The 24,445-nt window shown below is 54.8% G+C and overlaps 1 protein-coding gene across 1 annotated transcript; it reads left to right on the forward strand.

Moving 5' to 3' along the window:
* Positions 1–1,206: 1,206 nt before the first annotated feature.
* On the forward strand, positions 1,207–19,379 carry LINGO4 (leucine rich repeat and Ig domain containing 4). The gene is made up of 3 exons (XM_073322615.2): positions 1,207–1,361; positions 14,284–14,416; positions 16,617–19,379. Exon 3 carries the CDS (start codon positions 16,629–16,631, stop codon positions 18,438–18,440), a length of 1,812 nt encoding a protein of 603 aa, XP_073178716.1. The 5' UTR covers positions 1,207–1,361; positions 14,284–14,416; positions 16,617–16,628; the 3' UTR covers positions 18,441–19,379.
* Positions 19,380–24,445: the final 5,066 nt, after the last annotated feature.

Raw genomic sequence — 24,445 nt, forward strand, 5'->3', positions numbered from 1 at the left:
TCTCTCTGGCTCCTAGGTGGAGGCACGGAGGAGTCGGGGGAAGGAGGGATGGTTGCATTGCAAGATCCCTTGCAGAGCCAAAAAGACTGGTATCAGTCACGGCATCACTGAAAATTATGGAGAGGGTTAGAAAACACAGAACCCAGCTTGTTCCATGACCTGGGACCCACCTGTCACCGGCATGTCAGACTCAGGGATCACAGCCGTCCCTTCTGAAAAAGATCAGTGAGTGGAACTCCATTGGCAGTGTGCGCAGAGCTGCCTGGTCATGCTTCCGTGAGTCGAAGGGACACATCGCTGCTTCTGGGAGCTGCCTGAGATCTGCACCCCCTCCCACACCCCAACCCCCTGCCCCAGCCATGAGCTCCCTCCCATATCCAAACTCCCTCCCAGAGCCCGCACCCTGTACCCCAACCTCCTGCTCCAGCCCTAAGTCCCCTCCCGGACCCTACACTCCTTCCTGCACCCCTGCCCCAGCTCAGAATCCCCTCCCACACTCCAAACCCCTTGGCCCCAGCCTGGAGCTCCCTCCTGCAGCCCAAACCCCTCCTCCCCAGCCCCACTCCATAGCCAGCACCCCCAGCCGGAGCCCTCACCTCCCCCCCTGCACTCTGCCCCAGCCCCCTGAAAATGAGTGAGTAAATGAGGGTGGGGGAGAGTGAACAACCAAGGGAGGGGGGAATGGAGTGAGCAGGGGTGGGGGCTCAGGGAAGAGGCAGGACAGGGGGCTGGGCAAGGGTGTTCGGTTTTGTGCGATTAGAAAGTTGGCAACCCAACCAATAAGGGCAAAAAAAAGGGGACGGGGGGAAAGTCTACTCCCAGGACTGCAGGCTGGGAACTTGCTGCTTTATTTAACTGCATCACAACAGAGAGTTGTGGGGGGGAATAGGGGGAATCTTTATGCAACTAACCAAACAGGAACTAAGCGGATGTGTGGAGCATGCCTCCCACCCATAATACTCTGCGTAACCCAGTGAACCCTTGATGACCTTACCTACAGAAGTCAATGAGGGTGGCGGGTTCTCTGCCCTGTGCATGCTGCAGGCAAGCCCCAGAGCAGCAGGCCCGTTGCAGCCTCCCTCCCTGTCCCTCCTTCCGTTTTTTGGCACCCTTTCCATTGATATAGGGGAAGGGGCGGGGGCTGATCTCTGTCTGAGTGAGCTTCTGTATGAAGAAATCTTCCCTGCAGGCAGCAGCCATGAGACAAGCGAGCTCGCCTGGCGTGGCACATTGCCTGGGAAAAGTGAGAGCCACGTGGTTGAAAGGCAGCAGCAGAGCAAAGCAGGGATAAGACACACGCTGACGACTGTCATCATGCAACCCAGAAGCATCCTCGCTCCTGCAGGCACCAGATGCTTCAGGTAAGAGGCTGCCGGGTGCCCTCTGCTACCGGTTTGTGATGGACAGAGGCTTGAAGGCGCTGCGTTCTGAGCTGCCCCGAGCTGACCCTGCTAGCAATGGGAGGAAGGCAACTGATTTGCAAAACGGTTCTTTCGCCTCCTGGTCGGGTTTTGCCTTGGGAATGGGGGCAGCAGCATGTCGCTGCGAAGCCTGTGGTGGCAGGGCGTGGGGGTGGGTTCGGGGGTGTCCTTCTCTCTGGAAAAGCCCAGACTTTGGGGAGATTGGTCCTTGGAGCTGATGGCCCGATCCTGCGAGATGCTGAGTACCACAGATCTCAGGGAAGACTTGGTAAAGGGACTACTAAGTAGGGTTGCTAGGTGTCCGTTTTTTGACCGGATTGCCCAGTCGAAAAGGGACGCTGGCAGCTCCGGTCAGTAGCGCTGACCGGACTGTTAAAAGTCCGGTTGGCGTGGAGATGGCAGGCTCCCTACCCGGCACCACACGGCTCCCAGAAGCAACCGGCATGTCTTTCTGGCTCCTAGGTGGAGGCACGGAGGGGTCGGGGGAAGGAGGGATGGTTGCATTGCAAGATCCCTTGCAGAGCCAAAAAGACTGGTATCAGTCACAGCATCACTGAAAATTATGGAGAGGGTTAGAAAACACAGAACCCAGCTTGTTCCATGACCTGGGACCCACCTGTCACTGGCATGTCAGACTCAGGGATCACAGCCGTCCCTTCTGAAAAAGATCAGTGAGTGGAACTCCATTGGCTTAGGAGAGAGATGCCGGCCAAGTCAATATTTTGTAGAAATTGAGATCCTGAAATGGGGCAGCTTGCCATGAGGAAAAGCGATGCAATCTTGTTCCTTCAATGCAGCTGGTTCATTTCACTCATGCAGCCCGATTTTTCAATTCTGCCCTTTCCGGTCCAGCTTTTCCAACACAAAAGGGCTTACCTTAAAACAGAGAGCAGACGCTGGTTCCAGTTGCCTGTCGCCAAACTGCATGCTGGCTAAATTCTCCCGGGAGGCTTGGTCGATGTTTTTGTCTGGCGCTTTGCAGACTGATCACTTTTTCAATACGTTTTTAATATCCAGGGCAAGGATGTTATCAAGTTCGACCTGAGTTAAAATGCTTAGCAGCAACTCTGCAAATAATGGGTCGTTTTGCCTGCTACAATATAGCACAGAGACTTCACAAACACTTCCATGTACTACTGCTTTTAGTCAAATGCCGTTCCGGATGAGAAGCCGGGTGATTTTTCTTTAGCCTCTTGTTAATCAATCTTTTTCTTTTTTGTAAGGGCACACAGCTAAGACCATGTGTGAATATCCTAATTTCTAATGCACATTTCTGAGCTAAATGTCATTGCCAGCTGGAAGAATATATAAGTCTTTAGTGTTAATCCAGAGGACGATAAACCTACCACATTGGGATAGACCCTCAATCTTTGCAAACCAGCACGGCTCCACTCACCTAGTAGTCTGACTTGCCAGTGTACCTCAGCTGAGGGGCTGGCTCGGCGGGTTTTAAAAATAACTGGCATTTACATGTTGATCAGCCACAAATTCAGCTGTGCAGAAGGAAAGGAGGGTGCATTGAGTTAAGATATTTGGTTCTGATGTGTTAAATAAACCCAATTATCTCCTAAAGCCTCATCCAATTGATTTGAACCAGACTATTCATGGAGTAAGGTGTGAGTAAGGATGGGTAGGGCCATCGAGTTCAGTGCCCTGTCTCTGACACTGGCCAGCACCAGCTGCTATCAGCCGTGCCTTAGAGATTGGCTTAAGCTCTGAAGCACAAGGGGTAATATCTCTGCCAAAGGGATTGTTAGCAATAACTACACTAACCCTGGATCTTCTAGTTATCCATATAAATGTCCAGTCCCTCTGTGTATCTTGCTAAGTTCTTGGCTTCAGCCACTTCCTGTGGCAGTGAGTTCCACAGGCTTGTCGCACATTTGTTGAAAAGATCTTTCCTTCTTTTCATTTCGTTAGGCAACCCCTTGTCCCAGCATTGGGACACAGAGAGACCAAAATCTGGGCAGCTGGAGGGTAACTAGTGTCCGGAAATCTTCAACGGGGCGGAGATCTGTGGGAACGCTACAAGTCTTTGGCCACGGGGCCCTTTAAAGGAGTTCAGCCAGTTTCTCCGGGCGCTGCCACAGCTTGTTGAGGGCTGAGTGCAAATAACAAGGTGTTAGCTGGTTTCAAGGCAAAGCCAGGAACTGTCATATGGAGAGCGGCATCATAAAAAGCAGCAAACTCGCTTCGCTTGGGCTATAATTAGCACCGATCAAACTTCATGATGTAAATGCAGCGTCGTGCCAAGGTTGGCTATTTAAAGCAGTCGCTAATGTGCAATCCTGTCTCGGTCAATAATCCTTGGTGGCTCTGTGCTGTCCCTGGATTTTTGGGAGAAATGTGTCCCTCTTGTGCACTGTCATAAACTGCAGGTCGCCAGTTCCAGGAGGTCATTTCCCAGCTGGCTCCTTCTGCTGGGATCTGGGACCCGCCCCCGGAGATGAAAAGGATGCATTAGTGGTTAGGGCGCTAGCTAAGGTCTTCGGAGAACCAGGTACAATTCCTAGCTCTGCTACAGGCTTCCGGGGTGACCTTGAGCAAGTCACTTCGGGCCAGATTCACACAGGGGACTTCCGTCTCCGTGCATTGCATGGGGAGAGTTAGGCGCCGAGGAAAGGCATCTCCAGGCACTGGGGAACTGCATAAGCTAGGAAGCAGTGCAAAGCAGAGGCATGGGGGGCAGAGGAGCTGTGAGAATACGCAACAGCCCCGTGGTTAGGGGTACACCTTTAGCATGTAGGAGACGCTGGGTCCAAGCCCTTGCTCCAAATCAGACGGAGCAGAGATTTGAAGCTGAGTCCCTCCATCAGCTTGGGGGGAGAGACACGTGTCATTGTCTGATCGCCCCCCCCCCCCCAGTGGTTTGTGTTCGGCCGAGGGGTGCCCAGCGCTCGCCGACTGGATCGCGCCCCGCAGGGCAGACAGGTGGGGAATCGCCTCGTTTGAAAATCACCCCGGGGGCTGAGCAGTTCGTTAGTTGAGGGGCGGGGTCAGGACTCGGCTTGGCCCAGGCCTGACTGAAGAAATCTTGGGGAGAGGGGACCCTCGCTCTAGCAATGAACGGGTTAATGGGGGCCTGAGAGGCCGGTTCTGCTCCCTGGTTGCACCAGGAGGCTGGGGAAGGGGCTGAGCGAGGGAGAAGCAGCAGGGACCAGGAGGTGCTGCAGGGAAGGAATTCCACAATCCCTCTCTCGGCCTTGGAGGGCGCAGAGGCTGGCCGGGGAGCTGGCCGGGCCCTCCAGGATCTGGGCTTCCAGTGGGCTTGATTGAGGGTCAGGTGGAAGGTCAAGCCCCAGGAGGGCAGTAGCTGGGTTAAGTTTGTACTTCGGGGGTTCCTGGGGGGAGCCCTGTGGGTTCTGGCCCGGAGAGAAGGGTGAACCTAGAGAGGCTGTGGGAGAGGCCAGCTGACAGGCTACGGCAGGGAGGCAGGAGCAGGGGGTCTGACGGGGCAGACATCAGCTGCCGGTTATAGGGTCCCTGGTCTGGAACCCAGTATAGAGCCTGGGCTGGGCTTCCCCCACCAGCCGCTGGGGAAGGTGGCGTGAGGCCTGTGAGCAGGGGATAAGGACGGCGGAAAACCCAGAGGGAAGGGCTGTGAGGCCCATGGGACCGAGGAGCAGACCTCAGGTTGTTGCATCTTTCTCTTGGGCTTCCTGGTCCCCCAAAAGGGGTGGCACCAAACCGTGACCTGGCCGGCGGGCCGAGTCGCCAGATGGGACCTCTGCAGAGCTGGAGCAGCCATTGCCAGGGGGTGCTCGAGAGGACAGCGCTGCTATGCTAAACCCAGCCACGAGGGGGCGCACCAGTCAGATAGTCTACAGGCACGTATGGCGTTAAGCCACAGTGAGGAGCGTGTCGGTGATGCCTAAATCCCTTTGTGTATCTGGCCCGTCTGTGCTCTGTGCCTCAGTTTCCCCATCTGTACAATGGGGATAACAGCACCGCCCAACCTCACAGGGGTGCATGAGGATAAATACAGCAAAGACGGCGAGGCACTTGGATACTCCAGTGAGCCTCATTCACATTGCACCGGCCACCCCTGGGTGGCCGATTGGCCAGATTCGAAAGGCCAGCCGGCAGGGGGCGGCTTTCCAACCCCGCGGCCAGACCGACCATTCAGACAACAGTTGTGTTATGGCAGGAGGATTGTACAGCCCGGGGGAGCTGCTGGCATGGACGCAGTGCATCAGATCCTCTTGTGTGAGGCGGAGGCGGGTATTTGAGGGGTGGCCGAAGTTCTGGGAAATGAAAGAACATTAATAACCTTCCAGAACTTGTGAAGTCACTACTGGCAACTTAGTGACTGGCCGAGAGGTGCTAATTATAAGTGATATAGAAACAGGCGAGCTGTTGAGCGGTCTTCCAATGACATAATGTATCTTATGGTATTTTAATGAGGGAGGCAAGGTTGTAGGGTCAGGATTCCTGGGTTCCTTTCCCCAGCTTTGCTCTTCAAACAATGGTGAGTCATTCTTAATGGGTTGAAATGTGCCCTGTCTGCAAAACGGGGCGAATGAGACCCACTGCGCAGGGGGATCTGTGAGGATCTGAGGATCCCCAGCTGTAAGATCAGACCCTTGGATGTTAACGAGGTGATTGGGTGAGGAGTGGGAGAGTCTGGGATACAGAGTTCAGATCCTGACTCTAGCCTCGGTCCGTTATTAATTCTAATTAATTTGAGCGTATCTAATTAATTGACTAATTCCATCATTAAACAGTCACTCCTGTTTCTGAGTGAATGTGTTGCGTGGGACTGTCGGTGGAGAGGGAGTAAAGCTGTAGGAATGCCACTGACTTGATGGGAATCACCCTGAATTGATACCTGAGCAGGACTGACCCTTCCCCAGCTTCTTGCTTATTTTCCCATTCAAATACCCCTAGTGACAAAAAACTAGTTAACTGGGGTAGGCCGTACCTTCTGGCTCCTCCGGAAAACACCCCCATGTGAAGGGAGGAGGGATAGCTCAGTGGTTTGAGCATTGGCCTGCTAAACCCAGGGTTGTGAGTTCATAGAATATCAGGGTTGGAAGGGACCTCTAGAGGTCATCTAGTCCAAGCCCTTGCTCAAAGCAGGACCAATCCCCGTTTTTGCCCCAGATCCCTAAATGGCCCCTTCAAGGATTGATCTCACAACCCTGGGTTTAGTAGGCCAAAGCTCAAACCACTGAGCTATCCCTCCCCCCAGAGTTCAAGTTCAATCCCTGAGGGGGCCATTTAGGGATCTGGGGCAAAAATTGGGGATTGGTCCTGCTTTGAGCAAGGGATTGGACTAGATGACCTCCTGAGGTCCCTTCCAACCCTGATATTCTATGATCTGCCCTTTTAAGATACAGGCTGTGGCGTGGAGCCAAAACAGGCTGGACTGGGCTATATGAACAAACAGCTGAACAAGAGAGAGGACTGTGGAACCCACGCTGACTTCAGTGGCTGGGCTCTGGCTCAGACCAGACACAGAGACTTTGTGGACTTTAAGCTTGGGAGCTCTGCACCAGAATCCTGAGCTAAGGCCCTGCCCCGAGATCCTAAAGGGGACGTACTTATTTTGTTAGGTTTCAGAGTAGCAGCCGTGTTAGTCTGTATTCGCGAAAAGAAAAGGAGGACTCGTGGCACCTTAGAGACTAACCAATTTATTTGAGCACAAGCTTTCGTGAGCTACAGCTCACTTCATCGGATGCATTCCGTGGAAAATGCATCCGATGAAGTGAGCTGTCGCTCACGAAAGCTCGTGCTCAAATAAATTGGTTAGTCTCTAAGGTGCCACGAGTCCTCCTGCTCTTATTTTGTTGGTTTGTTTTGGCTTCCCCTTGCCTGGATCCTTTACGTATTGATGACCCAGATGGCAGGAATAACATGCAGTACCCATCTGGCCACAAGGGGGGGTGTACGTGGCACATGCCATGAGTTGCACAATGTTCTGAGGTTTGATAGCCCCAGTTCCTGGAGCTGTGCTTTTTGGGAGCTTTTATTTAAACTTTTTTGAAAAGCAAGTTTCCAGCCCCCTGACTAGGGAGAAAAGCTTGAACACCTGCCCCCAAAAGGCCCACGAAGCAGACCGCAAATCAAAAGCATTCAACATTTATTAAAAAAAAACCAAAAACAACTCGTGCTTTTTAAGCCACTCTTTCCACAGTTTTCAGAGTAACAGCCGTGTTAGTCTGTATTCGCAAAAAGAAAAGGAGGACTTGTGGCACCTTAGAGACTAACCAATTTATTTGAGCATGAGCTTTCGTGAGCTACATGCCGATACTTTCCACAGTATGCATCCGATGAAGTGAGCTGTAGCTCACGAAAGCTTATGCTCAAATAAATTGGTTAGTCTCTAAGATGCCACAAGTCCTCCTTTTCTTTTGATTTTGTTTAAGGGCCTGATTCATGCTTTCTGAACACTGCGGGTGGCACTAGTGGGGTTTTCAGTGGGACCCCATGTGACGAAGCGGGACTGTTCTTAATGTTTCCTCTGAATAGTGTGGGGGTGCCTCAGTTTCCCCTATGCAGTTCTTAAGTATTTAGGTGGTGGGATAAGGGTCTATGATCCTTGCAGAGCCCTAGAGGGCAGGTATGTGCAGGGGTCTGGACACAGAGAATGCCCAATACCCTGTTTCCTGGCAACTGATGGCCTGGGCCCTTCCCCCTGCCAGGTGAGAGCTAAAGGGTTAGAGAACAAAGGAATCAGGTGACCTCCTGGCCCAGGAAAGGGACAAAGCCCAGAGGAGGAGGGGCTGGAGGGAGTTTCAGTTTGGGGCTGGCTGGGACATGGAGTGAAGGGCAGACGTGGTTGTCTGGCTCACTGCCCCCCAGAATGGACCCGGCTGAGGGGTCCTGTTCTCTGCACCTACAAGCTCTGTTTTAGACCATGTTCCTGTCGTCTAATAAACCTTCTGTTTTACTAGCTGGCTGAGAGTCACGTCTGACTGCGGAGCTGGGGGGCAGGACCCGCTGGCTTCCCCAGGAGCCCGCCTGGGCGGACTCGCTGTGGGAAGCGCACAGAGGGGCAGAGGATGCTGAATGCTCCGAGGTCAGACCCAGGAAGGTGGAAGATGTGTGAGCTGTGTGTCCTGAAGACAGGCTGCTCACAGAAAGGAGACTTCCCCATAGTCCTGACTGGCTTCATAGGGAGCAGTTCCAGAGCATAACCCGGGGACTCCGTGACACCCCAACATGTCCATCTATCAGCTTATCTGGTATTGTAGTATAGTGCTCATCAAGGGTTAGTTAACGGGGTTATTCAGAGAATTATGGGTTGGGGCCATATTCATAAATCCCCAGAACTTCTAAGGAATGGCTGCCCCCAGGCAAAGCTCGGTGTACGTGGGATCAGACTAGGGTCATCAGATAGCAAGTTGGAAAGATCAGGACCGGGGGGAGGGAATAAAGTGGGGGAGGGGGTAATAAGGTCCTATATAAGGCAAAGCCCCTAATAATCGGGACAGTTTTGATAACATCGGGACATCTGCTCAGCCTAGATCAGACAGGGAGTAGTTATTTGATAGGGAGGGGGTATCTTTCTACTAGGCAACAATCAGGAGTTGTATTAGATGACTGGAGCTGCTATGTAAAATCAGGTGGGTGGGGGTGGTACTCTTTCCAGGCTCCACCCACTAAATAAGCTCCACCCACACAAGTCACCAAAATGAGACCCCACTCATAACAGAATTTATGCGGATATTCAAAATATGCTTGTGTTGCCACCGACCAGGCTGGGCTTGGCTCATGCTTGGTGGGGCTTGACAGTGTCTCCTTGGGCTCAGCTCCTCCCATGTTGGGGGGGGAAATAAGTGGTGGCCCCTCCTGCACCTTACCCACTTGGGGCACAAAACGAGATGCCGCACACACTAGATGGTCCCGATCTATGTCCCTCGCCCTGCTCTCAAGCCAGGAATGGAAGGGCTGACTGGGCTGATGTTTAAATTCTCATCACTGGGCATCACAGTTTGCTCCTCCCCGAGGTGACCGGGGCAATTCAGACCTCGCCGAGGGATTGTCCCAAGTTCCCCGCAGACCATCGGTGAACCTCCAAAAAAGCGAACAAAGCGTTTCTTCCCAGTCGTGCCTGACCTCTTAAAAAATGAAAGTGGAGACTCTGGAGAACAAGGCTGTGGGCTCAGAGCGGTGGTGGGAGGGTGAATGGGTGCGTGCCAGCCGTTCCTGAGCGCTGGATAAGATCCGTGAAAGCTAAAGGTTGCCTGGATTGATTCAGAGCGCAGGAGGTCTTTGCAGAGCTCTCGTTACTCAAGATGAAATCCAAGGTGGAGCACGACTCCGGACATGCCGAAACCCGCAAATAGGACCACAGCATTGCAGGGCCTTCGTCACAGAGATGAATTCCACCCTCCCCTTGAAGAAAGCTCCTTGCCTGGGTAAGGCAAACAGAGGTTCACCATAGATCCCTGCAGTGTTACCCTGGGTCTGAGCACCTGGGTTAGCCCAGCCCAGGCGTGAGCAGCCGCATGGCAAAGCCCTGCCCAGGTTACTGTGTCCTCACCGGTGCTGCGTTCCCCTGGGGACTTCTGGGGGCGCGTCCCATGGTGCTTTGTGCTGCTCTGAGTGGAGCTGCCCTGTGATTCTTCCCTGGCCAATTGGGGGAGAACTTGTCTGTGCGTCTAGGCACACGGAAGGCAATTGTGGGGAGGCACAGGAAGGCTGTCAGCCCTCGAGGGGTTTAACCCGCATCCTCGCTGCCAAGGGAGCAGGGTCCCCTCACCAGCCAGGCTCTCGCCCACTGAGTCAATGGAGAGCGAGCAGCTCTCTGTCCTTCATTTATGGTTTTAAACACCAGCAGCGACTGGGCTCCGCCTGGCAGGTGAACGTCAGCCTGGCATCGATACTGGCAGTGCGGCTTAAACCCACTGCTGGGCAAATTCTCTCTGTTCCCAACCCAAGAGGCAGCTCAGCGACATGGGTGCAAAGCCTCACGGAGGGCAGAGTCGGGCCCGTCGCGGAATCCCCGGGCAGAGTCGGGCCCGTCGCGGAATCCCCGGGCAGAGTCGGGCCCGCCGCGGAATCCCCGGGCAGAGTCGGGCCCGTCGCAGAATCCCCGGGCAGAGTCGGGCCGCTGGGTCTAAGCCAGTACCAAGTTCTCATTTCTTCCTTTGCACTGCAGTCTCTGCCCCCGTCCGCCCCTCACCCCCTTTTCTCTTTGGCCAACACACCTGCATTAGCCTGATTAAAGCTCCCTCTGCTCAGATCTCTGAATCTAATCACCATCCATCTGCCTCCTGGGGCTACTTAGGAGTTGGCAGCTCTGAGCTTGGACGCTCGGGCTGCGTTTTTACTGAAAAAGGCCTTTTAAAAAAATACTAATTAAACCTGTGTTGCCAGCACAAAATGATCCCGGGGCCAGATCGTGTTTGCAGCGGTTGTTCTCAACCCGTCAGCACTGGCCTTCCGTGTGGCAAAACAAGTAGGCGAGAAATTGACGGCTTCTCTTGGGGGGGGTTTCGACTGGAAAATCCCGTCCGTTCTGGTCTACACTTAGACTTACAGCAGCATGGGTGTGTCGGGCAGGGATGTGAAATAGTCACCTGCTATGGTGACACCCTGTGTTGGTGTAGACACAACTACACCCACAGAAAACGGCTTTGGGCGGCCTAGTTAATGTCGTTCAGGGAGGTAGTGTTCCTACGCCGGCAGAAAAGCTCCCTCTGTCGGTGCACGCTGCATTTATACACTGGGAAGCTATGTGGGCATGCGCTGTGTAGGCCAGGTGTAGCTTAAGCGTCATTCCCCCAGGGTTGGGTGGGTTTGTCGTACTTTGGGAGTTAATTGCTAAGAAAAGATGCAGGATCTCTCTCACTTAGCCTTCACCCCCTCCTGTTGCTCCATCACCCGTTTCCTCTGTGCCACTGCAGTTAGCTGCCGTAAGGGATAATAATTCCCCAGGGTTTCTTTCGCCCTGAAGGATCCAAAAGAGCTTTGCAAACGATGACCAAATCCTGCAGTCCTTACTTAGGCAATTCTACCATTCAAGTCTCCGGAAGTTTTGTCCAAGAATAAAAATGCACTTTGCCTGGCGCCAAAATGCAGTCTGTTCTGGGGTGGAACACGGCAGCACACAACAATGCAACATATTTTATTTGTCATATATATTTCTTTATCCTAAAAGCAAGGAGAGACACTGTCCCGTTCCTACCGTCTGTACAATCTAAACTCAACTTGACACCACAACAAGTGAGGATTGGAAAGAGACTGAGACTAGATCGGAATAAAGTCCCCGCCAGCGTTCTCAGCAGACAGAATGGGCGAGCATTTGGCCACGACATCAGGAGAGATGCCCTTTCTCTTCCAGCAGCTGCAGTTCGAGGGCATTGTCATTGCTCCATGGCTGGAAGACTTCACCAGCATTGAGTGGGACTCGGATCCCGTTGCAAAGGGGATTCTGTACATGGAAATTGTATTGGTAGAAGATTATTGAGCCCTGGGAATCTAAGAGAACTGAACATAGTGTTTTTTAAAAGGAGGCCACCTCTGCTCTCTGAGAACATCTTGTGGAGAGATGCTAAACTCCAGCTGAGCTGTACAGGGGATTTGCAGTCCTCGTTCCTCTCTGAAAACAGGGGACAAAACTGACACCTTTCAATTATACCTACAGCCCAGTCCTGCTCCTCTGGTGTGCCAGGATCTACCCGGAGTAGCCCTGCTGGAGTGATGCTGAGTTTACACCAGCGTCACGGAGGTCAGGATCTGTCTCTGTCCTCTAGCCGGTAAAGAAAGACAACATTAGGAAGCGCCATGCGTGCCAGACCTCATTTCACCAATGACATTCTAGTCGAGTAGGGAAAGGCAACAGCTCCCATTCCAATGAATTCTTGTCCTCCCACCCCTTCCAAGCCTCCCCCCCCACCTCTATGATGAATGTTCTCCCCCTTTTCAATCATCCCTTGCTTTGATGGCTGCGTTTTAATGCATGTGCTGGCAAGATGCCACAGGGGCACTCAAAGGAGATTGCTTTCCTTGGCCTGACTTGAGAGCCACAGCATCCCGGCCTTTGCAAACAGAGAATTGCCAGCCGGCAGGCTAGGAGGAAGCCAGCCAGGCCTCTGGGTTGGAGATGCGACTATCTCTCAGGGCTTGTACAAGCGTGGGCACGTAACAACCGTCTCTGCATTGCCCTGGCCACTGTTAGACAAGGAGCGCTAAAATCTAGCTTCCAGCCTGAATAATAGTGCCCTGCCTAGAAAGCAGAGGTTCCCAAATGTGGGGCGCGCTCCCCTAGGGGGGCACGGAGTGGAGGAATGTTCGTGGGGGGGGCATGGCAGGATCCAGGCCAGCCCCAGCACCATGGGAGGTGGGGAGGGAGCACCACCCAGCCCTGCTCTGCTCCCAGCTCTTCTCCGGCCCTGCTCACAAGCCGCGGCTCCCAGTCCATGCCCATATCCACCCCCGACTGCGGCCCAGCTGCTGCTCCGTTCTCGGCCCTGGCCCTGCTCCCGCTCCCAGTCTCACCCCCAGTTGAGGCCCCAGCCTCGGCCCCCTTCCCCCTGTCTGCATTCCCCTCCCCCCAGAGCTGGGGCCCTGCTCCCAGCCCTGGCTTCAGGGGGTGAGGGGAGGCTGGATAGAGGTAAGGGGCGGGGCGTGACCCTGAAAAGTTTGGGGACCACTGCTATAGACGGTCTCCTTCTCCTGCCTGTCAGGCTGTTGCTGCATGCTGTTATAGGCTGCCATACCTCACCCCAGAAGAGGCTGCTTGTCAGCAGGTCTAGGTACACTTCTAACGTGCTTTGTGGAAGGTGCTAGCAGAGGGCAAAGTGGCTGGGAAGTATCGGCAGAGGGGGAGGCAGTTGCTTGGGATGGCCCAGGAGGAGGAAGAGTAACGGGATGAAGTTAGGGAGAGGTAAATTTAAGCTGAATAGCCAGGAAGATGAAGATATGGGTTAGGGAGGCAATCATCCCCTGGGGGCCAGTGGTAGATACAGCTGGCGAATATACCATGGGGCAGAGAATGGGCACTAGGCACCATGACCTGGCATTAGAGCGAAATCAGGGTCTTGTGTCTAACCCACTGAGTTCCCTTCCCAGCTCCGCTACAGATCCCAGGTGTGACCTTGGACAAGTCATTTAGTCTCTCTGGACCTCAACTTTTTGTTTTCTTACAGTCCCCCCATTTCCTTCACTCTTGGCCTGTCTTGTCTGTTCGGACAGCAAGTGCCAGGGGCAGGGACTGTCCCTCCCTGTGGCAATGCAGCGCCTGGCACAATGGGGTCTAGATTTCAGTTGGGTTCTCTGATCACAGGGGAAGACAGGGTGTTTCAGGGGATAGAGCACTGGACTGGGACTCAGGAGACCTGCGTTTGAGTCTCAGCTCTGCCACTGGGGGACTGTGGGCAAGTCCCTTAACCTCTCTGTGCCTCGGTTTCCCCATCGGTACAATGGGGATAATGATACTGACCTCCTTTGTAACACACTTGGCGATCTAGGGGGGGAAGAGCTAGGTCGTACTGTTATCTCCATGTACAGAGGGGGGCACGGAGGCTAAGTGATTTGTGCAAGGTCACACAGGCAGTCGGTGGCAGAGCAGGGAGATGAACCCATGTCTCCACAGGCCTAGGCTTGGGCTCTAACCACTGGACCATGCTGCCTCTGTAGTAGCTGTGTTTCTGCAATGCACCCTCCTGCTTGCGGCTATGGTAGCAGCCCTTAAAGCCTGGGGTTTTTAAGGCTGCAGCATCAGATCCCTGCCCGCTTTGTTTCCAGGGGCTCAGCCTCCCGGGGCGCAAGTGACAAACACTCACAGTGGCCTGAGTGTATCTTTGCCCCCGTCCTACAGAACCAGCCAGTTCCCTTGCAGATAGTTCTTACCGACGGGCGTCTCCATCAGTGGGGTGACGAGTCACCGACCATTTTGATTCTCTCTCCCCAGTGGGCCATGACCTGCAAGAAGGACAGCGTGGCCAGCGGGAGCCCTGGGGAAACGGGGGAGTCAAACCGGAATCTCTTTGCTGCGATCTGAACTGGCCGTGCGCACAGACACCCCGCCAGGGTCATGATTAAAGGTAAGTGTGTCTTCCCGGAGCACACCGGATGGTGGCTGGAAAGGCGGGCTGGAATTAAATGACAAAAGCTGCCCATCTCTGGGAAATCGCCTGCAACGTGGCAGGGGCGTGTGTCATGGGAGAGACCTGGGTTCAAGTCTGCACTCTTGCACAGCTGCCTGGTGGCACCTAACCCTGCTGTGAAGGGCTGGGAGAAAGCCAGCTACCCGCTGGAGGAGACCCTTTGCCACGCCCAGCAGCCAAACCCCCTGCCATGGGAATGGGGTGTGTGCGCTGGGACAGAGCATCCCTCTTGGTGCTGCGAATAGAAACCCCTTGTTCAGGGCTTATGCCAACCCTTTGTTGGGGCAGGGGCAGTTATCCCGGCACTACAGGGTTTGTTGCACTGCCCTGTGGCAGACACTAGATGGCGCACTGGTCCGAGGGAGGCTATTTCTGCATTCCTCCAGGAGCTGCAGTGCCCCTGGTCGAGGGCCACGTCCGAGCGAGGGGCAGGGATTTCCCCGCCCGTCTGGGAAAAGCAAGTGCCCGGTTTTTCATTCCCGCCAGATCCAGGCACAGGCTAGCAACGACTCTAGTCCCTGGGGGCGTCTCAACGGCAGCAGCAGGGGTAACTTCCAGCTTGGGCAGACGTTCCAGCCCAGTTCCCCGGCCCTCCCAGCTGGGATTCAGTCTCAGGTCACTCACTTGCCTGACAAGATCCCATGTAGCCTTGGCCAAAAATGAAAGAAGCTGGGACCGGTCCCTGGGGACAGCTCCCTCCCTGGGATCAGACTGATACGGCTGAAAGGCATCTTGCGGCAAGTGACGAGGATGGGTGATGGCGGCCTCTTTGCCAATGCCGGATCCTTTCAAGATGCTTGGTGCGACACCGACAGTGGATAAAACCCATCAGTAAGGCTAAGATTTTGTCACGGATATTTTTAGTAAAAGTCATGGACAAGTCACAGTCAATAAAGAAAATTTCATGGACGCCCGTGACCTGTCTGTGACTTTCTCTAAAAATATGCATGACAACATGAGGAGCTGCGGGGTCCCCAGGGTGGCTGGGCAGCTGCGGGGGCCCTGACTCGGAGCTGCAGGGTCCCCCCGCCCGCAGAAGCTGGGAACTGCGGGGTACCCCCGCCGCCTGCTGTGGCTCGGAGCTCCGATGGACCCCCCCGACCTGGGGCAGTGGGGTACCCCACAGCTCCCTGCCACCACGGGCAGTGGGGACCCTGCAGCTCCTGACTGCCACGGGATGAAGTCACGGAGGTCTCTGGAAGTCCTGGATTCTATGACTTCTGGGACCTCCGGGACTAAATTGTAGCCTCCCCCATCAGTGCTGCAGCAATTTATGCTCTGAAGCCTTCCAAACTTGTCAAACGGCAGCTGTGGAGAACATGGTTTTCTACCCCTTGGGCATTCATTAGAGGGGAACTTGAATTTTAATAAATCATTTGAGGCTGGAAAAGTTCCCGGCATCGTCCTCTGCTTTAAAAATAATACATCATATCCCAGGGCCACTGAATTTCAGTGCTGAGCGAGATCCATTGTCCTTCACCTGCAATGCTAACCGGGACTGCCAACATGGCGGGGACGGCGGGGGGGATAAAATACAGCCTTGGGTGTGCATGTCAGCATGGAGAGGCATTTAAATCACATTGATAGTGCCATCTCTGCTGTGGGTTAGCTGACATTCTCCAGAAGGCAAAGGTTTTATCAGCCGTGGTGCGATCCAGCGGGTAGAAGGCCGGACAGAGACTCAGGAACCTGGGTTCTAGTCCCGGCTCTGCCACTGATGTGCTGCGTGACCTTCGACAAGTCCCTTTCTCCTCCTGGGCCCACGGGGGACTCTCCTCCTTTAAGTGTTTCTGAGGTCAACGGATTGCAAGCGTATCAGGTGCTGTGGAGGAATTGTGAGTTTAGGAGTATCCTTGCAGGGAGAGAGAGTCAAACGCCGACCCTCTCCTGCTACCACGTCAGGAGGCAAATTGGGGCCCAGATTTGGTCCTTGGGAGATAGCCCTGGCCAGACACCATGGTGATGGCGAAAAAACAAAGAGCCAGCCCTGCACCAGTGTTAGGTTCAAGATGCTGTGCTGTCTGGCTCTTAGATAGATGGGCCTGCTGCATGGCTCTCCCAAGGCACCCATGGCCAGCTGCTGTCTAGGTGTAGATCTGCTTTGGTTCTCTAACTATGGGATGTTCTTGTTTTGCAGAAAGCAGGTAAGATGGTGGCTGGGCCTTTCCTAGACTCTCCCTTCTCTTGGGCTTGTTGGCATCCCCTGTTCTTCCTTGCCCTGGAGGCCCTCCTGACGGGATCCAGCTGGAGCTGCCCTTCCAGGTGCCACTGCTCCTCCCAGGACAGGTCTGTCTTCTGCAATCGCCGGCGCCTGACCACCGTGCCGGGCGGGATCCCCCCGGAGTCTGAGCTCCTGGACCTGAGCAAGAACCGGATCAGGACCTTGCACCAGGGCATGTTCTCCCGCCTGCAGCCCTTGAAGGAGCTGGACCTGAGCGAGAACATCATCTCCAACATCGAGCCTGGAGCCTTTAACAGCCTGCAGAAGCTGATGACCCTGCGGCTGAAGAGTAACCAGCTGAAAATTGTCCCGCCTGGAATCTTCACCGGCCTCCCTAACCTCACCATCCTTGACATCAGCGAGAACAAGATCGTCATCTTCCTGGACCACTCCTTCAAAGACCTATTCAACCTTAGGAAGCTGGAGGCCGGGGACAACCACCTGGTCTTCATCTCACCGGAAGCCTTCAGCGGGCTCCTCCGTCTGCAGCAGCTCACCCTGGAGAAGTGCAACTTGACGGGCGTGCCCCAGCTCGCCCTCTCCCAGCTTCCCCACCTGGTGGAGCTCCGGTTCAAGGTGCTCAACATCAGTGTCCTCCACAACTACTCCTTCCGGAGGCTGCACCGTTTGAACGTGCTGGAGATTGACCGCTGGCCTTTCCTGGCGACGCTGGAGCCCCACAGCCTCTCGGGACTGAACTTGACCTCCTTGTCCATCACCAAGTGCAACCTCAGCGCCGTTCCTTACGAGGCGTTCAGGCATTTGGTTTATCTCCGGTACCTGGATCTCTCCCACAACCCCATCTCGGTGATCCATGGGAAGAGGCTGAGTGACCTTTCGCGCCTTCAGGAATTCCACCTCTCCGGAGGCAAGCTGGCCACCATCGCCACCAGTGCCTTCCAAGGACTCAACTACTTCCGGCTGCTCAACGTCTCTGGTAACGCCCTGAGGACCTTGGAAGAAGGGGTCTTCCACTCGGTGGGGAACCTGGAAATCCTGCGGTTAGACAGGAACCCCCTGGCCTGTGACTGCCGGCTCTTATGGATTATCCGAAGGCGACGCAGGCTTAACTTCGGAGGGCAGCAGCCCGCCTGCGCGAGCCCCACAACGGTCAAAGGGAAAGTCTTCAAGGACTTCTCCGACGTCCTCCTGCCCAGTCACTTCACCTGCAGGAAGTCTAAGATCCCAGACAAGACCCCTCAGCAGGTGAGTGTGGAAGAGGGGGGAAAAGCAACCTTGAGCTGCAAGGGCGAAGGGGATCCACATCCAACCGTCTACTGGGTGTCACCTCATAACATCCGCCTGGACTCCAACCACAAGGGGCGGATGAGGGTCTTTGCAGATGGCACCTTGGAGGTTGACTATGCCCTAGCCCAGGACAGCGGCACCTACCACTGCGTTGCCAGCAACGTAGCAGGGAACGACACTTTGCTGGCGCACCTTCTCGTGAGCAAGCCCTCCGCCCAGTTGGGCAACGACTCCTTCCTGTTCTCCAACCGCTCGGAGGCCTTCCAGACATCCCTCATCGACGTGGGCACGCTGGTGGGAGTCTTGGCCATGGGCATCCTGCCATTCCTCAGCTCGGTCACCGTCTGCTTCGTCTTCATCTTCTTCTGGAGCAAGAGCAAAGGGAAGGTCAAGCATCACGCCACCTTCGAGTTCGTCCCTCATTATCCCCATGCGGCCTGGAACAAGCCGCGCAGCAGTGGCGGAGGCAAGTTTGCCATGAAACTCATGTGATGGGGGGGCCATTTTCTCACCTCAGGCCCCCATAGCTTTGTAAACCTGGGAACGAAAAATGCAGAGAACTTACAAAAGTGGTTCATCTTTGTGAGCTGCCGACGCCAGCACCCCGCTTCACCTGTGCAGCAGCGCGGGGGGCCGGGGAGTCTTGTGGTCAGCATGAAGCAGAGATCGTTTATAGTTGACCTTTTTGGCCGACTCTCAGGGACCTGGCAATGATACTGGTGCAGGTTTGGTGTAAAGATAACATGTTAAGGCAGAAGCTAGAGACTATGGACTTGGTGGCGTGGGGAGTTGGGCCTGGACTATGAAGCCTTTCATCTCTAGGTCACTGGTTCTAACCCCGCCTAGGTTGGCAGGGGCTGGAGAGGTGGGGACCTCTGGGGAATGAGGTTAGTGGGGCGTGGTGAAGTTCCCAGGGGGCAGCTGTCACATCTCAATAACTGGATGAGCCATGGTCCTTACTCCAGGAAGTGGTCAGGTTTGAGGTGTGTTGGCTGGGAAGCATGGGGGGGAAACGTAAATGTCCCAGAGCTGTGGAGAGAGGATGTGTCCTAAAGCAGTGAGATAAAGGAGGAAGGATCTTGTGGGACATTGTAAAATCATGGCTCCTTCCCCTGGAGTGGAACAGCTCTCACAACATGGCAGAAAATAATATAACTGTCCGAGTGGGGCAATTTATCAGGGGTTTTGGCAGTTCTGCTATAAAATGATGGGGGTAAACTGGGTAGGGTTAATAATTGGAAGTGTCTTTGCCAGGCCTGGAGTCATCTTTGTCCCTGAAATCACCCAGATCCTTAATGGGCTCCCAGAGGGGAGACAAAATGTTCATCTTTCCCCTCTTCCCGTGACCCTTTTACAACCTCTCAATCTGCAGTGAATTATTCATGTCAGGCAAAAACCAAGCGTGCTGCTAAATGCAATCTATTAAAACCACTGTGGTTGAAAGTCTTGTCTAATGCTTAACCAGATCGTCGAGAGCAATACATAACACTCCGCACTTCTATAGCAACTGCGAGGCAAAGAGCTCAAAGCCCATCACAGTCATTATGGGGTTACACCTCATGACAACCCGTTGATGCAGGTAAATAGCACAATCCCCATGCTACAGATGGGGAAACTGAGGCATGGAGCAGGGCGGCATTGTGTCCTTTGCTCTTTATACTACAACACTATGAACAAGCTACCCAGGCAGAGCTGGGGCCTAAATAACTACGTTCAGTCACTATACAGGAATGTGCCAGGCCTAGTTACACAGAGCAGGTGGCTCTGGCTGGTTTCCGAAAGCTTCTCAGAACGTAGTACACTGTGAGTGCCACTAGAGGGCTCACAAGCTATAGTATTAACACCTAATTGGGGAAACTGAGGCACTGAGAGGGGCCATGATTTGCCTTGAGATCACACAGTGGAGCTGGGAATAGACTAGACCTCCAGGAATTCTGACGTGCATCTCTGCTCTAAATACTAGAGTCTGTTTCTCAAATGTGGCCACCGTGGCTGCATGCAGCCACCAGGGTCTTGTCTTGCGGCCACGGCCTCCTGGGCTGTGACTTGGGGGAGGAATCTAGCAGCCCCTCCGACTCCCTGTTGCTCCCGGATGCACTGCCTTGGTGTTGATTGCTGGGGCCGCCAGCAGGGGTTGGACCCTGCCCTCCTCTGGAGACACCTGGGGTACAATGCTGGAGGAGAAGGCAGCCAGTGAATTTCCCACCTTCCCAGGGGCACTGGGGCTTAAGCTTTGGGCTACAGCAATGGGGTGGCGGGGCAGCAGACTCTGCCCGGGGGCCTCGGGCTCTGGCTGTGCAGTGGCAGGGTCCAGGCTCCAGCTGCCGGGCTTTGGGCTCCTGCCTCCCCTGACCCCCTCTCCAGGGCTGAGTAAGTCTGCTATGAAAAGTGATACTTGTATGTTAGTTAATATCACTTTTCACATCAGACTTACTAGCTAGCACCAAATAAATTACGACAAGTTGGCCATGTATATGTGCGTATTTATTTGTTCTTGCTAAAGCTAATTTCGTATTTTAGGGGAAAGTGTGGGGGCGGCCACCAGCAAGAGTTGGTGGCCACACTCTGAGGCCACCAAAAAAATTGTCCTGAGAACCCCTGCACTGGACAACCCTCCCCAAGACACATGGGCCAGGGAATAATTTATATTCCCCACCAACTTTGCCGGGTGGCCTCCCTGTAACTCCAGACCTGGCCTCACAGCCTAGGGAACCAGAGATGACACGAAGACGCAGGAATTGAACTTTCATTCCTTTGCCCTGGGTTTTGTTGGAAAAATTTCCAAAGATATTGGCTCGTAGCAGCTAAAGCACCGGCGTCTCTGCTACACGATGGCCGCTTTGCCCTAGAGCCCCACATATGACCGCGTTCTCTGTGGGGCTGCGCCGCCGGGTCAAGAGCAGCCCTCCTTGGGCAAACAGCACCTGCGTTGCAATGGCAGATCTCCAGGCCCCCTGGCACAATCCGAGCCGGGCATGTTTATGGTCCATCTGTCCCTTCCAAATCGCTTTCCCTCCTTGGTGCAGTAAACCAAAACTGCTCCGGGAATCCAGGGGGCAAAGAAATTTCGGGCATAGACGATATTTTTGTGGCAAGTTACCGGGCATGACGCTGGGAGCCACGCTCGCTCAGGGGTGGCGTTCAGGGTCCCTCGAGGGGCGGCATTGGTCACACAGCGAGGTTGATGAGTCAGTTCCTGGACTTGCGCTAAAGGGGTCTATTTTAGCAGACAGCCCAGGTTTCATCCCTCCTGCCTACGATTAGCCCGGTGCTTTGCATTAGCAATGTGGGTACTGAAGGAGCCCCGTAGTCCCCCCGGCCCCGGCGCTAGGTGCTGTATGCACACGGTCCCTTTCTCCTCCTGGTAGCCCAGCTACAAGCCACGGGCTTGGTCCATCACGCTGCTCCTGGCCGTCGGCCCAGCTTGTGAAACGCGTGCATCTCCTGAGTCATTTTTCCTCAACTGCAGTTTTCCGCTACCTCCTTGGAGAAGTTGGAGCCTGGCCGGGGCCCCCTGGGGGATTTTGTCCCCTGCATTTTATACCAGCTTGGCTGAGGTTTGAATTTAGCCCTAACTGCATCCTAAAAGAATTCTGTCACTTGTGTGCTTGGGTGGGAGGCTAATTGTCTAAGGGGGAAATTGACTCCCGGGCCTGGGTGCCAGCACACAGCAGAAGCCCTCAGACCATGATTCTCAGTTGCTCCGTTCCCACACCAGGGACAGGGATGAAAGGCCGGGAGTGGGGAGAGGAGGCACGACGGTAGCTGTGAACTTTAAGCCATCTTTCTGCTCCCTGTATCCTGGAGCTGTGCTCTGCCCGATCCCTGCGGGGGCATACAACACAGAGAATAGCTGCAGCCCAGAGCACTCCAGCTCCCTCTCTGACATGATCCCTGCAACAGGGATGGAGGCCAGCTTGGCTCACTGGACATGTCTGCGAACAGCCCTCATCCTCCAGCTTGAAACTCCCCAGCTGGATTCTCTCTCTTCAGCAGGCCCAAATCCACAAGCCCTTGGACTGGGGGCAGGGTGTTCAGAGATGGAGTGTGACGACTGTTCTTGGCGATCTCTCAGGAGCTCAAGGCTCGTCAGAGGTGATAACCCTCCCCACGCTCCCCCTGCGAGGGGAAAACTGAGGCACAGAGATTTGCTTCCAAGTTATACTGTAAGTCATTCAAACTGGGCTAGAGCACAGGACATGCCCGAGTCCCAGGCCCTGCTTTAAATCTCTACCCCTCTGCCACAGCCGGGAATTGAACCCAGGAGTTCTGACTCCCAGTCCCCCCTGCTCTGACCACTAGGCCCAACTCCCCTCCCAGAGCTGGGAATTGAACCTGGGAATCCTGACTTTCCTTCCTCCTCCCTGCTCTCACCTCTGCCCCCCAATATGCTGTAGCAGCCATACCCAGCCCAGGAACAACTGGGCTGATTCCCACAGGGCCTGCAGTGTTCCCAGCATTTCCCTGGGGCAGGCTGGGGTGCAGAGTGCGAGAGGGGGCTCAGGGCGGGGGGTTGGGGTGCAGGGTGCAGGAGGGGCTCAGGGCAGGGAGTTGGGGTGCAGAGTACAGCAGAGGGCTCAGGCCCCCTCCCTCAGGGGCCACAGGGACGTGGTGCTGACCGCTTCCGGGAGTGGCGTGGGGCCAGGGCAGGCAGGGAACTTGTATTAGCCCCACTGCACCACAGGGCTGGCAATTCCGCAGGCCGGATCCAAAGCCCTGACGGGCCGGATCCAGCCCACGGGCCGTAGTAGGCCAAAGACTCGGAAAGCCAGTTTTAACCCAGATATATTTAACTAGCTCACTGAAAATGCATTGAAGAGTGCCATACAGTCTGTGTGTTATTCTCTGCACCATGCAATGGGAAAAGGTTTTACGTGCATCTCAGCAAAGCACAATTCACGCTATCGAGCAAAGGATCGATAGTTTCTTCCCTCTACTCCCAATCCCCCCACCCCATGGGCTTCCTGACAATCAATTAGAACCTTTGCTACTCAGTACCAGGCCAGGACGCCGGGGTTCTCTTTCCAAAGCTGCCATGTGATTTGTGACCTGGAACCGCTCTGCAGGCCTCAGTTTCCCTGCCTGTACAACAGGAGGTAGGTGGGTCTCATTCCTCCAGGTGGGGCTGCGAGGCCTCCTTGTTAGCAAAAATCTTGGCTGACAAGGGGCTGGAGGGATTTTAGGGTTTGTTATTCTTTAGTCTTCCCTGTCATTTTCTGTCCCCAGCGTTACAGCCAGGCAGGACAAATCAGCGCAAATGAAAAGAGGAAGCTGTTTCTTGAGCCTCAGCCTAAATCCAAGACCCAAGCAGTGATTTGGAACTTGCAGAGGGAGAGAGATGCCAGAGTACCTGTGTGATGGCATGACACTGCAAAACACAGATCTCTCATAAAGGCAGGGTGCGCAGGCTGTCAGACGAGGGAGCCCATGTTCACAAATGGCCCAGGCTGCAGGGAATAAAAGAGAAATAGCGGAGGGAGCCTAGGCTGGGCTTAGAGAAGAAATCAGGACTGGAGGGAGTTGGGGGGAGAGTCAGCCCAGTGGGAAGGGAGCAAACTGTCAGCATACGAGATGCTGCTGCCCAGGGTTTAAACACTGAACAATTCCCGAGCCAAGCGTTGGTTCCCCAGAAATCAAAGCAGGATGAGGAATGGACTAACTATGGATTGCACAGTGAGTCAGTGCTGGGGCTGGGAATAGCACCCAGGAGTCCCAGCTCCCATTCTCCCCCCTTGCTCCAACCACTAGACCCCACTCCCCTCCCAGAGCTGGGAATAGCGCCCAGGAATCCTTTGTCCCAGCCCCCCTGCTCTAAGCACTAGACCCCACTCCCCTCCCAGAGCTGGGAATAGCGCCCAGGAATCCTTTGTCCCAGCCCCCCTGCTCTAAGCACTAGACACAGCTCCCCTCCCAGAGCTGGGAATAGCGCCCAGGAATCCTGACTCCTCATCCCCATGTTCTAACCACATCCCTCCCCTCCTAGCTCCGAACCCACCCCCAACCGCTAAGAAGACCCCTCCCCTCCCTGAGCTGGGATTAGAACCCAGGAGTCCTGGTGCCCCTTTCCCATGCACTAACCACTAGCCAGGAGTGCTGATGCCTAGCCTGAGTCCCTGCCCTGCCCTGCCCTCCATAATGCAGCAAAAAGAGCAGGGAGCGGCTGTAGATTTGCAATCGCTAAAGCCCTGAAGAGCTCCATTCCCCACGCCCCAAACACACCCAGCAGCACAGACTGAGCTCCCCGCCCCCTCCAGGGCAGGGGGAGGCCCCGAGCTGGGTCAGCTCCCCATGCCAGGCAGGAAGAAATGAAAGAGTCTTGCTGGGCGCTGTGGGCCCCGACCCAGCCCACCCATGGCGCTTATCCAGCCTGGAGATGGGTGGGGCTTAGAAGGGAGGATCCCGGCTCAGTTTGGCGGGGGTGGGGAGGGGAGTGTCCTGGAGGAGAGGGGTACAGGAGCCCCGGGAAGAAGGGGGTTTCTGCTTGGGGAACCTGCTTG

The sequence above is a fragment of the Lepidochelys kempii genome, chromosome 24, assembly GCF_965140285.1.
Source record: "Lepidochelys kempii isolate rLepKem1 chromosome 24, rLepKem1.hap1, whole genome shotgun sequence".
Taxonomy (NCBI): Eukaryota; Metazoa; Chordata; order Testudines; family Cheloniidae; genus Lepidochelys; species Lepidochelys kempii.